At 41.5% G+C, this 18,899-nt stretch overlaps 1 protein-coding gene across 1 annotated transcript; it reads left to right on the top strand.

Annotated features, from left to right (window-relative positions):
* The first annotated feature begins 8,670 nt into the window (after nucleotides 1–8,670).
* Nucleotides 8,671–17,917, top strand: mtnr1c (melatonin receptor 1C). Its single transcript, XM_071923045.1, has 2 exons — nucleotides 8,671–8,860; nucleotides 17,052–17,917. The coding sequence occupies exons 1-2, from the start codon at nucleotides 8,671–8,673 to the stop codon at nucleotides 17,915–17,917; spliced, it is 1,056 nt and encodes a 351-aa protein (XP_071779146.1).
* The last annotated feature ends 982 nt before the right edge of the window (nucleotides 17,918–18,899 follow it).

Raw genomic sequence — 18,899 nt, 5'->3', positions numbered from 1 at the left:
TTTAGCATTTACAGAGAACATGAATATTTTTCGGCCTGTACAATGTCACTCTCTTCATATATGTTGCAGCATATTGAATTTTCTCCTCGGTCAGCATTCACCTTTGTTCTTGATAAAGACGTTAGCGCGGTTTTCACTGTGAAATAGAACAGATTGCGACATGTCAGCCTCGGTCGAACAACACAATAAAACAGGACTTACTGCAAATGTACACAACAGAACTGGGGCTTACCTGTTTGACAGGCACAACATGCATTCATTTGAATAGAGTTTGCCGTCGGTTCCGCAAACCGGTTCATAGTTGCATGGACACATAGATGAAATATGTTCAGCACAGTTGGGCTGTTGGAGACAAAATACATTGCGTTTACTGACAATATTATCTAATGGAATGTGGCTGAAATGTTAAAACATGTGGCATAAAATGTGAAAATGTGCCGCTACATTATATCTCACCTCTACAACGTCGGGGGTGGTTTGTTCTCTTACCCATACTGTAAACGATATAATTCATATTAATCTGCGGTGTTTTAGCGTGCGATAGCCTAAATGAGTAACTAAGCGCAATGCCCATACGGCAATGGCCACAATTCTACTATTACTAATAGTTAGTCCAAAGTGTGTGACAACTCACAGGTGAAGCAGATCAAGCCCAGCGCAAACATTTTTCCTCAGTGTGTGTCCTGTGTCTCGAGTCTGGAGCTTTGTTGTGGCTGACATGCAGGTTTTATAGGCACCTATAGGCACCTCTGCTGCAACCATCATTGGCTGCAACCACCTGCGTTTTTACACCCACATTTCCTGGAAGAGCTGGCCCAAACCTCAAACTCATTCAACAGTTGCGCAAAGTTTAACCCATTGATGCAAGCAGGGAGGGTAGCTAAACTCCCTCTCGCCTCCTTGATTATTTTCTATGATACTCAATGAATACATAGATCAGTCACAGTCAGTCATCTATCATTCGATCTATTGACTAATCAGTAGGTGAGTCACTGTTTGAAAGTTGACTGATACCCATTTAGCTGCCTACCATCAGGGCCCAAGCCATTTGCTCCCCCACCCACCCACCCACATACACACACACACACACACACACACACCTTGAACTGAAATGAGGCATTGTGGTACTTGGTGGTCAGTAGAAAGTAGAAGAGGCACACGGAGGATATAAATTTGTGCACCCCTTGAGTTTGTTGGGCTACAAAATGATTTCAAAATGAAATTATTTGATTTTTTTTGTCTGAGACCTATACAATGTTTTCTATTACACTAAATTAATGAGAAAATTCAATAAATATTTGATCGACATTTCATCTTATGCTGCTCAGATCATATTCAGGTTGTAGCTATAGGTTTTGAACATTATTTGCCATTCAAAATTGTGTCGTAGTGGATTTTCGAGGAGCTGAACATAGAACGAATGAGACAAACTCGGACTCTTTTCTCTTTGCTTTATTCTTCATATAACAGAGTACAGCATACAACTGATATGTGAAGGGTCTGACCAAGAATTCTCATCTTCAGGTTCTTTTCTATCTTCTAACCCCCCTTCACACAATGCTCCACCTAGAAGATGCTTCCAAACTTTGCCTAATGTGGCTCTCTAATTGGTCTAGCTGTCGGAATATGGTCAGTGCGTCAATCCAGCTGTTGCTGACAGAAAGCACCTGCTGTTTTGTACCTCAAGACCGAAACTAGGAGTCTTCCTCCCTAATTCCTGGATCATTCTGCCCTTGATATGAATGCTCTTCTGTGAAATATTGGATACAACCTTTTTTTCTGGCAATAACAATCCCATTATTCTCGTTTGTCTGTGAGAAACTTACTCGAATGAGCTGGTATCAAAGGCCTCTTTCTCTCTCTCTTCTTACTGCATAGTACATGTATGTGTGCTGTCTGATCAAAGGAATGTGCAAATATATATTTCTCTTTGGTTATATTGATTAAGTATAGATTATACATTGACTATGAAGATAACATAATTTCCTTCAACAATTGCATTAATTCTGCCTTTTCAGCAAACAAAAGCAGTTAACAGGTCTCAGTGGCATCTCAGTGGATTTCAGGGTGTGGGATGGATTCAATCTTAGAAAACAGCATGTGAGGTTCACTTATGGGTGGCACTGGGGTCCAGGTCTTCATGTTTCACAGAACCAACAATCAGCTCACTGCTAAACACTGACCTATAATAAAATAGACAGTCAACCCATAGGCACGAGTGAAGCCAATTCTCCTTGCTACGTCCCATAATCCCTAGAGTAGAGGATTCTGGGTAAGCGACCCGCTCAGCCAATCAGATGCTGTGACGTGGAGCCAATCAGGATCTACTGCGTCAACCCAAGATAGCAGCCATTTCCTGTGACGCACTGGATGTAAACCCCATATAAACAGGATGTAAACTTCCATTCATGTAAACAAAGACAACAACTCGTCTCATTTCACAGCAAACAAACATTGCGGTATTTATCTGAATGTTGTAATTGTAAAAACACATGTGAGTACATGTGTGACCTCAGTGTGTGCTGGAAAAATCACATTAACATAACATTATCCAAACTTGGAAAAGACTCCATTTCCCATGTGCTTGGCTGCCTAACTACTAAGCATTCATATCTGCTCTTTGTAAAAATTAAACTCATTCACAGCACCTTAACTTACACAACGGTGTTAGTCGTTATCTAGTAAAGGCTTCAATGTATTCCCCATACAGCTTAGTTACATGCAGGTTAGTTACATGCAGCAGGGTCGACAGTTTCAGTTGTCAGTGTTCTAAGGCCTAATCTGAGATGGCTATGAGTCCTGTAGCCACTGTTTAAAAGTGCATTGGGAAAAAAGCCTTAGTGTTACAGTCTGAGTTTGTAATTGTCGCATCTGTTTCGTGACAGTGATATTCTCTTGTCCTCTTTACCTGCACCGGTGGAGTCCTCAGAGTTCAGCTGGATTCAAAGAGACACCGGAGACAAGTCATAATGGTCACTGTTCATTTCATGCACTCTAGTGATAGATGAAAGCTCTCCAAATTCCCTTATTTTCTGTTATGGTCTGTCAAAGGCATAAATCACATGTTCCATTTTTTTTTTTTTAAGTCTTAATCTTGACAGGAAAGTAAATGGGCATCCTACACACCCCTGTATGTATCCCTACAAAATATTACATTTTAATGGAGCCTGTCAGACAAAATGCCATCTCCCTTAATTTCATAGCACATGCTCTACAAGGATGTAAAAAATGTTGTTTTTGTTCTTTATGTTAATTAAAAACAACAACACGGTTTTCTTATCAAATGGCTGTTCATTGACATACAGTAATTACAGAAAAATGGTTGCGAGGATAAGAGCGTGTATTGGGCAACGAACCGGGCCTTGTAGATTGGGCTGCTGTCATTCTAGAAGAATCTCTGCCAGGTGGCTAAATCCATGATGGGATGATGACATCCTTCCTCCTAATAATGAAAAGGAGGAACAACAAGAAGTCAATCATTAACCAGCAGCTACAAAAAAGAGACGGCTGTACAGCTGGCTCCATTAAGGCCCGCTCAGCAGAACAAAAATAAGACTACACCATCTAACAGCAATACTATTATAATAATACAGATTTACAAATAATTAGCAAGACAATGGGCTTTAAAAGACCACTGAATTTACAGCAACTGCTAAGAACATTATCATCTTGAAGCCAAAAGGGCAACTGATATCAGTGGCTTGACACGAACCCCTGTGGTCGGTAACAGTGTTTACATTAGCAGTCACTGTCTTGTTTAGCCCTGCAGACTGCAGGCTGAGAGATTACATTGATCGATCTGTATCATTTCCAAAATCCACATATGTAAGCAAGTAGCTAACACAAACTTTGAAGTACTCTATGGTTTTACCTACTCGGCCAGAAGTTCATCTGTCTTCAACCGTAAAGGAGGGTCACATCTGAATTCACCCAACCTATTTCTCTTCGCTCATCACAGCGAAAAAGGATCCAACGTTGTGCTCTGTGTCACACTCTAGGGCCGGCATTTCAAACTTGTGGCAGAGGAGCCTGCTAGAAGATAGCTACCATGGTTTCTACAATAAATTACACTTTGTGAACAACTCATCATCAACATCAATCTTTATTCATTGTTTAGTAGCTGGTAAAGTAGCTAACTAGCTATCTCAGATTCTGCCCCACTGTTACAACTGGAGTGCATGTTCTTCACAACTGTAACATTTGACTACTTGCTTGTCAAATACTTGATGTGATTTATAGTAGTAAACATATACGTTGTTTGTGTTAAAATATTACTGCTTTTGATTGCATTATCTTTGAGTAAATGAGTAAGAAGTGAACATTTTTACAACCTTGGCAAACCTTCTCTACCATATGGCTAGTATAGGCTAGTTTTGGCAAGCTCAGCAAGCGTCAAATTAGCAAGTACTAAGCTAGCTTGACAGTTGCTAAAGTAAACTATGTAGCTTTATATCTTCGTAGGTATCTAAACAAAATGACAGAACAAAACAGCCACAGTCAAAATGATAATAGAGACAGCTGAAGGCAGGAAGGTAATGTTGGCATTTTAAGCTACTGATGTTATTTTGTAGTTGTTGTCAGCTAGCAATGCTAACACCAATGATAACACCTCCTGGTGTTTAGAAACAAGAAACAGGTCTGCAGTGTAGTGTAGGTCAGTATAGGGCTTCTGTGAAGCCAGGATTTACTGTTGGTTCTTCTGGAGGTGTTGTAGGTCTAATTCAACAAAGCATTGGGATAGGAGGTGCTCACTGATATCTCCAATGACATAAACATCAAATGGAGATGGCTTTGCCCCTGTAAAAGTTCAACACTTAAGCGTGAAGTTTTCTCAGCAGAACCGAAAGTCTTTGCGCGATGGTCGCCGCATCCTGAGGGGACATGGATTTGGAGGCGAACGTGAGTGTAGCTTTATATCTTCGTAGGTATCTAGACAAAATGACAGAACAAAACAGCCACAGTCAAAATGATAATAGAGACAGCTGAAGGCAGGAAGGTAATGTTGGCATTTTAAGCTACTGATGTTATTTTGTAGTTGTTGTCAGCTAGCAATGCTAATGGAAAGACTTGTGAAACTTTCTAAGTATCTTTACAAAGATGAAGGTAAAATGAGAACATCAAGATAGTAAGCCTCAGGAGCATAACTTAAGCACTCACATTATACTAACATTTGAGAAACGGTGACAAATCACAGAACAAGTGAAGGTAGTTTCAGCTTCTCATAGGCAGACACTGAATTTTCTCTCCAGGGTTAATTGCTTGCGCACCTCCTGGTGTTTAGAAACAAGAAACAGGTCTACAGTGTAGTGTAGGTCAGTATAGGGCTTCTGTGAAGCCAGGATTTACTGTTGGTTCTTCTGGAGGTGTTGTAGGTCTAATTCAACAAAGCATTGGGATAGGAGGTGCTCACTGATATCTCCAATGACATAAACACTCTCAGCCACTCCCTTTTTTCTAACATCCAAGCAGCTTTCTATGTAAGCGCTCATCGTAAATAGGATGAAGAATACTTCAATGAGATCCTGTCTTTTGGTAAAAACACTGGAATGTTTTTTTGGGTTTTTTTGTATTATTGTGAAGGAGTGGTAAAAATATGAGGCATTACTTCAAAGAACACGGCAGTGGGCTCATAATAAAGAAATCAGAATTTTATTGTGGAAGGTGTTTAATTTCCTCTCTCTGTCTTGCTACTACATGATGATAATCAGTAATGAAACACTGCTGCGATAAAGCCATTAGGCTACATCAAGTATTATCTTATGTAGATAAGATAATACTTGTATGAAGATAAGAAAGAGTCAGATCCAGCAGTCTTGTGCCTGCCAACAGTGTGGTGGATTAACTGACTCCACCATCTAAAGTCACTACACACTGACCACAGCAGCCAGACTCAATCATGTGATCCATAAACGACAGGTGTAACATCAGAGCTGTTATCCATGCCAAGGACAATGGATCCTTTCAGGGTGAGACCCTTCCCCATCTCAAACCCATGAGACGTTTTCCTGTCAGCATGATTGACAGCTGAGCTACCAACTGACCTTCAAAAACACATTTCTGTGAAATGAGTGAGTTGTATAGTTTAAGTTCATCCACGCTGTTACACATTTTAGAAGAGCTAAGAGGTGTTGATTGACACAGTGGACAGCGGAGTTTCATAAAATGCCAGTAACGCACAATTGTAATAATAAAAGAATGTAAATGTTCAATAAATCAAAATTTTATTTTTTAACAAATAACTAATTGTAATATATTAATGGTCTTTTTGTGCCTAGCAATCTAGCCCTTGAACAATAGCTAAACAACATGGATGCTAAGTAAGACATAGTATGAGTAGTGACTTTCAGGTAGCACATTAATTATGCTGCTGTCTATTGGGTAATTTACAATGGCTTTGAACAGGACTCAGCCAATGAGAACACAGGATCAGAAGTATTCATTGTATAAATTTGGGACAAATCTATCAGACAAATCTGGGTGGGAGAAGTAAGGAACGCTCTCTGCTCCATCCACAACTACTGTACAGATGCCCTTGAGCAAGGCACTGAACCCTCAACTGCAGTTTGAATGTGTGGAGCTGTATGAATGTCAGTCAACCTTCCCTGGATAAAGGTTAGAGAAATATGTAAATGTTCTTACAGGCATCAACTGGCTCCTCAAGGGACACAAAGCCTTTAGACAAACTCTTCACTGCACCTCAAATTCGTTTTGGTGCTTCCATTTCATTTTGAGGAACACTAAAATCTTGTACCTGCACTTTCAGTAAGGGATATTACAGTATTTGACAAGGTGTCCATTTAATGCATTGAATTTCCAAGCAAGCTTACTGAAACTTTGTCCTGATCCACACAGAGAGAGAGAGGCAGAGAGGAGAAACACACCGTTGGCATTCCCCACTCTCCCATCCACAGCCATTTATTTTTAGACTGTTGTTGAGGCAAATCTAAACAACTGCTCTGTATTTCGATTGGTTATCATGATGTTAGCGCAATTACTATGTAAATTTGAACATATTTCACTTTCCCCGCTGTCAAGATTGTAAAACGGTATGGGCGGATAAGGCTAACAGGGAGACTGGTAGCAGTGCTGGCCAGTTCCATGTGCCAGAATGGCTGTGTGTATTTATAGCAACTCTCAGTTTGCTTCATTGACAATGTTGCCTTGGTTGAATTGTTGATGCCAAAATTGTGAAAATTCGTGTGCATGTGCATATGTGTGCAGTCACATTAAGACATAAGCAGATTAAAACATTTCCTGAATAAGTCCCATAAAAATCTGCATGTGGGTGTAAAGCTTCTGGTTCTCAAAGGCACCATTTCAGTCTGCGAAGGTTCATAGAGGCACCGCTGAAGAATTTTACAGGGTCTGAGCTGAATTTTTAGCACTTTTTACCTCCGTCTCTGGATCCCTGTGTGATGCTTCTCAGAGAAATTAGAAGCTAATGTAGGATTACTGACCATATGAATTTAAGAGTCAAAGTCTTAGATACTAGCACACAGGCCATGCAACTAAGACCAACTAAGAGCAGTACAAGAGTTAATAATTGTTAATTGAATTATGCTGTAATTATCAAATATCATACAAAGATCTATCTATCTATCTATCTATCTATCTATCTATCTATCTATCTATATATCTATCTATCTATCTATCTATCTATCTATCTATCTATCTATCTATCTGGATACATAAAAGTACAGAAATAAGAAATAAAACCATTAAAACTATTTCTATTCAAAAGTCTAGATAGGAGACTATTTTCACTGGCTATTTACTGAGAGAATTAGACTCAGAGTCTTGACTGTATTTTCTACATTTTCAGTCAAAAAAAAGCTGCTAGAGGAGGCACGTTTGGTATTTGCAACAGTCAGCATTGGACACACGAAGGCGCCATTTCCATGCGCATAGAGGTGAGAGGCGCTTGGCTAAAAAAATTGATGAAAAAGATGAACAAGAAAAACACGGCAAGTGGTTAATGGCAGCAACTGCCAAATTCAAATCCTTTAAGCCTGCCCGTGTAAAGAAATGAGTCTTCCCAACTTCACGTGGAGTTTGGCCTTATGTGAGGATCTTTCTGATATTTGGCACAACGGTCGGGGAAGAGGTCTGTCTGCCAGGACGCAAAGATTTCAGGCTATATATAGTTTTAATGGAACACGCTCAGTATCTTAAACCAGACTGGAAAGATTTAAAACCTGACCTAATCCGCGTGCGTGCAGGCAGAATGGAACACAAATGTAGTTGTTATTAAAGCCTGTGAAAGCAAAAGCAGGGCTCTCCGGTCCGTAGCCCCCGTGTGAGCTCCACATCTACATTTCCATTACGCACAGGAGAGCACTCACATGCCTCTGGACGAGCTCTCCTGCTAGTATGGACCAGTGTGCACAAGACCTTTGGTGTTTCATAAGGACGAGGCGGAGGACGGCAGCTACAAGCTTTCATGATCTTTTTCACCAACCAACTACTTAAAATTCCCTGCGCAAGGCCTATTACCGTCATTATCATCAGGGTGTATCTGCGGGGTTAGGGTTCGCCCGGCGTCCACCCCGCTGCTCCTCGCGCCGGAGGGAGATGGCTTATTTGCCCCTGTAAAAGTTCAACACTTAAGCGTGAAGTTTTCTCAGTAGAACCGAAAGTCTTTGCGCGATGGTCGCCGCATCCTGAGGGGACATGGATTTGGAGGCGAACGTGAGCGGCGTCAAATGTTTGTCCCAGAATGAGAGCGACCGCGGGCAGAGCTCCTCCGCTGGAGTGTCCACTGCGCTGGCCAGCGTGCTGATCTTCACCATAGTGGTAGACATCCTGGGCAATGTCCTCGTCATTCTGTCTGTGTACAGGAACAAAAAGCTCAGGAATGCAGGTGAGCTGGGGAAAAAAAAAAAAATGTTAAGTGTGTTTGAATTTTGTCAGGACCAAAGAAACGCTTGATTTGTTTCTTGTTTTTAATGATGCAAATGGAAGATGGGAAAAGGCAGGTTTGATGGTCAAGACATTACCTCTGTGGAATAAGTCTAAGTGAGGGAGAAACAGGCTAACAATGGCTGTTTACTGAAGTTATCATATATATTTTTTTATTTTATCATTTCAATTTTATTTTTTTTGCTTCACATTATGCTAAATAATTGACTATTTCTTTATTCATTTACATCTGGCCATGGACACAAAACAAATTCTCTGCGTGTGTAATCAGGTTCTACCTCAATCACCTGTGCGAGATGAGTCATGCTTTTATTAAATATGATATGATAATGTGCGGTGTGACCTCTGTGTTTGAGGATCAGGTGCAGACTTGGCCTGTAGAGTTGTTGGGCTGCTATCTAACGTGAGCCTCCAGCCTCAGAGATAGTGATGGAGTCTCCACAGCCTTGCCTGTCTGCCTTCATATCTCTTCATAAATAATAACACCCCTTCCCTCCATCTGGCTTTATCCTTGGTTTTCCAACTCAGATAAATCACATCCCTATATCAGGACCTGTAGTGTCCCATGAGCACCCAAGGTGAGAGATACTTTTGTCTGGCTTCTGCGTCCTTTCCTATGGGTTTATGTGGCACACGCTCTCATATTTTATTGTGTTATGTTATGAAAGTGTGCTTATGAAGGTGAAGCAGAACATATTTCTTTATGGTCTCTCCGATTCCATGTCAATGTCCCACGTCAGTCCCTCACATAACGCCCTGTACAATTTAGGAGACGAGAGAGTACATTAAGTCTATTTCCATGACCTAAACAGCCCATCCTACTATTTTCCTTTATCCTTTTAAAAAAAAATGCAATTATCAGTCATATAAAGGGTTACAAACTGTGTATATGTTTCTACCCATCCCAAAGAAAAGATGCTTCCTATCCTGATATAGAAAAGATAAGATGATGAATGGACAAATCATAAAAATATCAAAAGATAAAAAGTCATGGGGGCAGTCACAGAAATAATCTTCTATGCATTGATGCCCTGCAGTGATGTGTAAGTATGTCATAAGAAGCAGTCAGAAAACAAAACAGAATGTGTTTTCTTATTCCAATTCCAAGGATCATAAATACACAGGCAATTTTCTCAAACAGCTATTCTCACTTCATTTGTACCATTGAACCACATGATTTCTATGCGCTTACTTAATCTTTACAGAAGAGACAGAAAACCGAGATGTGGTTTCTGAAATGTCTGCAGTTACCAGAGGCACAGAAGCTTTGAAGACGGGTCAGAATGTATTATAATGCATTCTGTTCTTTAATATTGTACAGCTTTACCCTTTGAGGTCCTGCAGAGCAAACACCATGCCTATTAAACCGTAACCCAACAGCTGCATAGCTGAAATACAAGAATGAAGCCCTTCTGCTGAGGCAAACGACTAAACTCAATGATCACAACATGATGCTAATGAGAACGTGCGAATCAGGCGGTGGGTTTAGGTCCCTGAGTATTTGGCATAATGAGCTTTTGATTACAGTTTCGAAGACATTACATAACATTTTCTTGGCACAGCAGCCAAAAGCAGTTTGGCGAGAAGTTACGGAGCCCATAGAATAATTTGATTATCTGGTGTACATTGAGAAGATTACAGTTGACTGGTCCCAAACAAGACAGCAGGAGTAAATGGCCTGTTCAAAAGCCGTGTCCACTCTGGCAGACTATGGACGCTGCACTGATGACAGATCTCGTGTCACTGTCCTCCTCTAATGGGACCGACTGGCAGACTCGGCCACAGTGGAGATCTGGTGTTGTTGTGTCCTGTTGCTCCGCATGTGTGAGAAGCAACCTGGAACGCTGAGAGCAACTCCAGCTGAAGCTCAGAGCCTCCGGTGTTATCTCATGCTAACCCTTTTCTTCTTGAAGTGTGTCCTTATGAGACTGAAATTGTCACTACTGCTACCCCATCCACAATCTCCTCTCTGTTCTTAACAAGCTATTTATAGAGTTGGCTCTCTATGTATGAATGTTTAATTGTAGGGAGTTTCCGAAAGGAAAACATGAACACAACTGAATAAGTATTATTTCCACCGAACAGCTGTGGGAGCTCTCCTTGTAGAATAAATGGGTTTGTAAGCTGGATGGTTGCTGTGTGAAGGGCTGGTAGGCGCAACACAATACAGCTTTTGCATTCAACTGGGCCCACAGACTGCCTTGTGAGTCATATAATGGGGGTATAGTATATAATTTAGATATAGTACCTCCTTGTATTGCATACACACACACACACACTTGCATGAGATCTAATGTGTCATGCGGAGATTGCTAAAAACATCCCACCTCCTCTCTTTCTGCTCTACATCCTATTCAGCTGATGGTTTGCCTCTTCACAGACAGACAGCAGTAGGACCTTTCTGCTCTGCTTCACCTGAGCACCGTTTCCTTGCTCGCTGCCTTCATATGTCCCTCTGCTACTCACCACTTAACCCCCCTCCTTTCCCACACACGCACACACACACGAACACGCACACACACACACACACACACGCACGCACGCACGCATACGCACACACACTCCCAGTCTTTCTCTCTGAAAGTTGCACTATCCTCGCCCATCCGCTGGTGCAGTGTTGTCGCACTGCAAGCTCCTGACTGGTTGCTGGTGGATGCTGGTACATGTGGGATCCTCTGAGCTAAAAGTAATGCCAAAAATATGTTTATGTCCCCTTATGTTTCCTCATATTTGGCGACAATTGGTACGCAATGTTCAGATTTCACAGGTTAACAGGTACCCTGAAGCGTGCAAATCCAATAGGATCTATTCATTGGATCCTCAGATGGGTAGAGCATGACACAAACGCTGCCATTAGAGTGTTAACACTAGAGTTTCCCACTGGGGTTAACCATACTAAAAATATATGCACTCATGGAGAAAGAGAGAGAGAGAAGAAAAGATGAGGGGCAGCAGATGGGGGAAAGAAAGAGAGAATGAGTGTGCATGAGAATGAGTGTGTACGTGTGGCCGTGACAGGAGCTGGGGTTGCTGGATGGGGCGGGCGGGGGGGATGAGGGAGATTTGGGGATTGGAGGTTGTGGATGGACTTCATTTTTGCTAAGGCACGCATCAGTCCACTCTACAGTCGAGAATAAAACCTAAAAACCTAAACACTGAAGTGTCCAGTGGGAGTTAATTGAGTCGGTGGACTTACTGACTCAAGTCAGAAGCCCATGAAATTGACAGCGTTCAGCCACAGGGGATATCACTTAGCACACTACATTAAACCTGTCTTCTTGTCCCAGCAGCTCAATAGTGGATGACATTTAATTTTCTAATGTGATAAGCATAGAGGTAAAGCATCATTAGGCGTTAGAATTTTGAAAAACGACCGCACCAAAGTGACATTCAGGTGTGAACTAATGAAGTGCACTTTCCTTAGAAAGTCTCAAATGTTGTTATTCCTTCCATTTCAGCAGGAGAGCTGTCATCTTGTTAAAGTTTGCATAATTCACTATCTTGCTCACATGTTTCCAGGATTAGTCCTAACAAGTGAAACTTTCTTGGCCCAACCGCAGCTTGTGTTCAGATGGGCTGATTTCTCTCAGGGCCAGTGAGTCTTATGTTCTCAGACACAGGAGGTCTGATTGGTAGATGGCCTTTGATGATGACGATGATGTTTTTGGCTAGGCTCACAGCAGGCTATATCACCAAAGGCAGCTCGTGTCAGTTTTAATGTTAAACTTCTTACAAAAAATTCTCTGGCCCCTTGAACATGAGTTCATGAAGTAGTCACTACTAATTCATCAGGGGTTTTGCCCTTGCCGAAAGGTTATTTTTGCTTATTTATGATATGAGTAAGTCAAATGTAATCTAATTTGGAATATGCACTTGCAGTAATAATCCTTGTGCTGACATTCAATTGGATTCAAGCAATGCCAACACTCTCCTACACGTTTGTTGTTTTTTTTTTAATCTTTCTTTCAAAGGTGTGTAAATATAGCTGGATGAATCAAAGGATGGTATTCCTGCCAGTCCGCTTTGCCGATCAGATTTCCACTCTGGGTCTTTGAATGTGATGGGATACAGACAGTGGGTTTGACAGAGGGACATGTGCCCTTGGGATTGATATGTGCACACAGCCATGCAAGTCGTCGGAATGCAAATCCGCTCGACCGGGCAGGCTTTCATTTTGTCTTTTGGATTGTTTATCTCTTGCGCTATCATTTCATTATATACCTATTCTTATTGCAGCATGGCCTCCTCCCCCCCGTCTTTCCCTGCATTGCTCTTTTTATGTTTGAGAACTATTCAGAGAGCATACAAATGTGCCATAAATATGCCAACACGGCATTGCACCTATTTTAATACATATGCAGGTTGTTATGCTTTAAGCGAGGCTGAGAGGCAGCTTCTGTTTAATATGTTTTTGAGGCTGCCGTGGCCTGGAGTGCACTGGATGATTTTGGTGACGACTACCCTTATTCAGTTATGCAAAGCTAAATAGTTCACTGCTGCACTGTCGGGTCTTATGTTTCAGCCAAAAATTGTTTGTGTGTGTGACAGACAGACATAAACAGAGAGAGAGAGAGAGAGAGAGGGAAAGAGGGAGAGAGAGAGAGAGAGAGAGAGAGAGAGAGAGACATTGGGGCAATTCATGGGATGATCTCTTGACTATGGGGAGACATTTTAAAGAGAGAATCATTTGATTTATTAGAAGAGTTCCCATGCTTGACAGTTTTGTGAGGGCATATGACCAGTTAATTACAAACCCAATGGTGTCAAAGAAGTTAAAGGCGGCAAGTCAGCTGTCCCTGGTGGCCACTAACCAATCAGCATTCAGGTTAAGCTGGAAAAGTGCTCTGTTCGACACGCTGATAATAATAGCTCCCAAAGATCTCAGCGGGCATGACTCTATATCTGGTATCCAGGCGTGAGAATGCTCCTCTAATGTTTGTACAGCTGGATGTTTTACACTTAAACAACACTCCTTTCAGTGCTGTGAGTTTGGGTGTGATGAGCGTCAGGCGGGCCAAGTTGCTTAATTAAACAGAAAGAGGTAATGGTCCACTCAATGTTTTAATAATGGATGCCGACAAAAAAAAAAAAGACACTCGTCTGGCGGCATCAAAGCGATCCTCTCAGCGGTGTATTAGCACTTACCTCATCCTCTTTGACGATAAGGGGGAGCGAGAGGGTTGAGCCGGGGAGAGCTAGCGCCGTAGCGCGCCCTGTCCAGCGCGCACGATAACACAGAGCCGCATGATGTCAGCGTGGAATCAAACCTCTGCACGATGACAAATGCACACAGCGAGTACTGTGAGCGTCACAAATACAATCTGACAGATTTGCCCACTGAGCTGACTCTAGGATGAAGAACAAATGCTTTTATTTTTATCTCAGCAGGCTTGAGAGAGGGGCTGTGTTGTTCTGGTGACTTGAAAATCCGCCGCACACCCTGAATATCTGCACCATCTCCATGTTAAATTCAATTTGAACTTTAAATTCAGTTAAATTAGGAAGTGGATTTTTTTCCAAATTGATTAAAAAAAAAAATCTGAAAAACCTTTGCCATAAAAATATTATGTACAATCTATATTAAAGTAATAAGTTATACATAAAAGGACAGAAATAAGAAATAAAACCATTAAAACTATTTCGGTAACACTTTACAATAAGGGTCACTAAGTTAAGGGTTAGTTCATGCTTAATAAGCAATAATAATAATAATAATAACCCTTAATTAACAGTTAACTAATGTGTAATTTACTAATGGTGTTCATGTTAACTAAGGTATTAATTTATACATTATTTAATAGTTTATAAAGATGACTATTAAATAATGTATAAATTAATACCTTAGTTAACATGAACACCATTAGTAAATGATTACCAGACACATTAGTTAACTGATAATTAAGGGTTAGTTAATGCTTAACTAACCCTTAACTTAGTGACCCTTATTGTAAAGTGTTACCACTATTTCTATTCAGAACTGTAGATAGGCGAGGATACTATTTTCATTGGCTATTTACTGAGCGAATTATACATAGTCTTGACTGTATTTTCTACATTTCCAGTCAAAAAGCTGTTATCTATCTATCTATCTATCTATCTATCTATCTATCTATCTATCTATCTAGGTGAAAGTGACTTTACCCCAGCAGTGATCATCACTATGTCAATGCATAATACTTATATAATGTCAGAATTTCCAAAAAACTATTCACATATCGCACGGCATGTACATGTAACAGTGTACATACACAAACATGCAGTTATGACCAGATTAAAATGAAATACGCTCAGGATCAAATCTTGTTAAAATTAGCTTTGGTTACTAAACAGCATAGCTGTGTTCTCCCTGAGGTGCAGAGATTATAATAGGCCTTGAACACCGGGGATTGATGGCAAGCATGTGTTTTAAATCCACTCCCATCATATCTGCCACTCAACTCTGTTGTTACAGCTGTTGACTGGCTTAGCAAATAACCTTTTGCCTTTACATTTCTACCTCAGGAGGTAATTTCAGTTATATCAACCCTGGAATTAACTCCTGACATGCAAAAGTAGTGAAACGAAACACACATACAATATCACATTGAAAAAACAACTATATATTCCCTTATAAATTACTTACAGAAACTAGAAGGGCACTCGGAGAGCGCAAGGTTCGCTCTCCGCCAAGGTTCATTCTATTATTGCTTGTTCGTGAGTCGGATCTGGATCCGCTCCAAAATTTAATGGGTTTTTCCTTGACCCATGCTACACCCTTCCACAAAGTTTCATGAAAATCGGGCCAGTAGTTTTTCCGTAATCCTGCTAACAGACAAACAAACAAACAAACAAACAAACAAACAAACGGCACCGAAAACATAACCTCCTTGGCGGAAGTAAATATAGTAAATGTATACATACTCGTTCTGGCCAGTGATGTAGTACATGAGAAGTCACTTATCACAAGGTATATTAAGAATTTATATCATAAAGATTTGTGTCATTGTGAAAAGGTGGATACTATATTTATAACAGTGGATAAACAGGGTTTAGTTGGGTAAAACCTTCGCTACATTCCTGAGTTTAACCCCTAAACTAAGCAGCTTTCACACAGAATACATTTGTAATGCATTGCATCCAATCGAAACTTATAGGAAGCAAAAGCCTTAATTGGCTGCAACACAGATTTGATTGAATTGCAGTTTACTGCATGTTTTTGTTATCCATCTTCATATCTGACAGGGCATTAGTATAAGATGTATTGTTTTATTTCCCCCACCCAGAGCAGCCACACTGTAACAATGTTAGACGTCATTTTGTATGATTCATGTCTTCTGAGGAGATCCAGTGTCACAGTGCCATCAGCTCAGACCACAGGAAGAAAGGAACTTATTTGGATGTAATCAGACGCTGAAATCACCCATGTCCTGTTTTTCTAAACTTTAATGGAGTGTTTAACTGTGTTTTCCTAAGGGCAAATGGAGACTTTGAAACAAATTTGGAAAATAACCCAATATGAGCATTTTGTTGAGATGGGCAGGGCCAGTAAAATACAGACTTGGCAATTCATCTGTGTTATTTCAGAACAGAATGAACTTGTATGTTGTATCTAGAGAAATCACTACTTCTAATAGTTCAGTTTCTAAAGAAGTTTTGTTTTATGACAGTTACAGTGCAAAGAAAAAGGGCTGTGTGTTGAGAGAGCTGTGACAACAAAGCATACGCCGGGATCCAAATCCATGCAGCGAGGAACATAGCGAACGCCTCATCAAACCAAGCCACAAAGGACAGGCTGAAGCTGCTCTTTTATGACGGGAAGTCACAGTTATACCTCCATTGACCTAGTTCATTTGAAGGAGTTTGAACTGAGGCAGAAAGTGAAAGAAGAGTGCTGTATGCCTTAATTATAGACCAGTTAGGGACATTTTTTTTTTAAGATTATTTTTTCGGTATTTTTGCCTTGTATTGGATAGTACAAAGTAGGGAAAGACTGGGAGAAAGAAGGGGATGACATGCGATAAAGGTCCTGAGCCGGATTCCAACTCAGGACGTCACGTTTAGATGGTACACGCCTTAGACCACTGATCCAGCAGGACGCCCCGTACTTTGGGGCATGTTTTGTGTGTTATCCAATCCTTTTTCTGTTTCTGCAGGGAACATCTTCGTGGTGAGCCTCTCCGTAGCGGACCTGGTGGTGGCGCTGTACCCCTACCCTCTGGTCCTCATGGCCATCTTCTACGACGACTGGACCATGGGCGACCTGCACTGCCAGGCCAGCGGCTTCATCATGGGCCTCAGCGTCATCGGCTCCATCTTCAACATCACGGCCATCGCCATCAACCGCTACTGCTACATCTGCCACAGCCTGCACTACGACCGCCTGTACAGCCTGAGGAACACCTGCTGCTACCTGGGCCTCACCTGGCTGCTCACCGCCCTCGCCACCGTGCCCAACTTCTTCGTGGGCTCGCTGCAGTACGACCCCCGCATCTACTCCTGCACCTTCGCCCAGACGGTCAGCACGTACTACACCATGTCTGTGGTGATCATTCACTTTCTGATCCCGCTGCTGGTGGTGTCCTACTGCTACATGAGGATATGGGTCCTGGTCATTCAGGTGAAGCATCGGGTCAAACCGGAGCAAAGGACTAAAGTGAAACCTAGCGATGTGAGGAACTTCCTGACTATGTTTATGGTGTTTGTGTTGTTTGCTGTGTGCTGGGCTCCGCTGAACCTCATAGGTCTGGCGGTGGCCATCAACCCGGCGAAGGTGGCGCCCAACATACCCGAGTGGCTCTTTGTCACGAGCTACTTCATGGCGTATTTCAACAGCTGCCTCAACGCTGTCATATACGGACTGCTGAACCAAAACTTCCGTAAAGAGTACAAGACGATCCTCCTCGCGCTGTGCATCCCTCGCTTGCTTCTCATGGAGACCTCTAGGTGCGCTACAGAGGGCCTGAAAAGCAAGCCATCACCGGCTTTAACAAACAATAATGTAGCGGAGATAAATGTATGAATGGTGTTTAGCTACGTCACCAGAAATCGGAAATACTTTCACTAAGAGCCTCATTGTGGATATGTATGTGATGATTCACCTAGTGCCTTTTCATGAGAAGAGTGTGTCATTTTTCTGTTGTGAAGGTATAATCTGAGAGGACACTGTGCGTGCCATCATATCCCCTTCTGCCATGTCAGTACACTGTGCTGTGAGGAAAACCATCAATTCAGTGGCACTAATACCACTTGTACATTAAGCTCCATTGTGAGAGCATCCCTTCACTCTGTTTAAAGGCAGAACATAGACCAACTAACTGGGTAACAGGCGAGGGAGATCCAGATAAATTGTCAGTATTCATAAAAAACATTACAGAGCACCGTGGGTGGTCAGGACTTGGCAGTGTAGTGCTGTCAACGTTAGCTGTGAATACAGTTATAAGTCAATACATACCGTGTAGCCTATTTGCTGGATGGGAAAGAATACACCTCCGATTTCCATTTGATGGGAATGTCACTTTTCAGGCGACACCCCAGCCTGTGTACATCACATGCACAAGAATGACTCACTGCGTATTTGCACAAATAGAAGATGATGAGTAAGTCAACAACATACTGACAAGCAAATAAATTTATTTTCTGATCCCACTGTGTCTTTCCGCTCTTGTATGCCACAATAATGATGTAAAAGCCTAAGGTTGGTTGTTTCCCTTCAATGTAATCCTTCATCTAATTTTAGATTAAAACTGAAACCCTTTTATTCCATTGAGACATGCAATGCCAGGCTCAATTATGAAGGATTTAACACCATTATTCAGCCCTTTAGTGACTCTGAGAATAGTAAAACTGGAGTAAGTGCCAATTCAGAAACATCTTTAGCTGCAGTAGAAGGTATGGCGCAGTATGCCGCCCATAGTCTCAGTGTTGCTGAACAATGTGCTAATCTGTATGTATATCTCGGGTTCCTTCTTAGTGGGAATGTAGGCCATTTTAATTCACTGTGA

This window comes from Centroberyx gerrardi, chromosome 16 (assembly GCF_048128805.1).
Source record: "Centroberyx gerrardi isolate f3 chromosome 16, fCenGer3.hap1.cur.20231027, whole genome shotgun sequence".
Taxonomy (NCBI): Eukaryota; Metazoa; Chordata; class Actinopteri; order Beryciformes; family Berycidae; genus Centroberyx; species Centroberyx gerrardi.
Note: the sequence above shows the minus strand (reverse complement) of the source record. Positions and strands in the feature narration are given on the sequence as shown.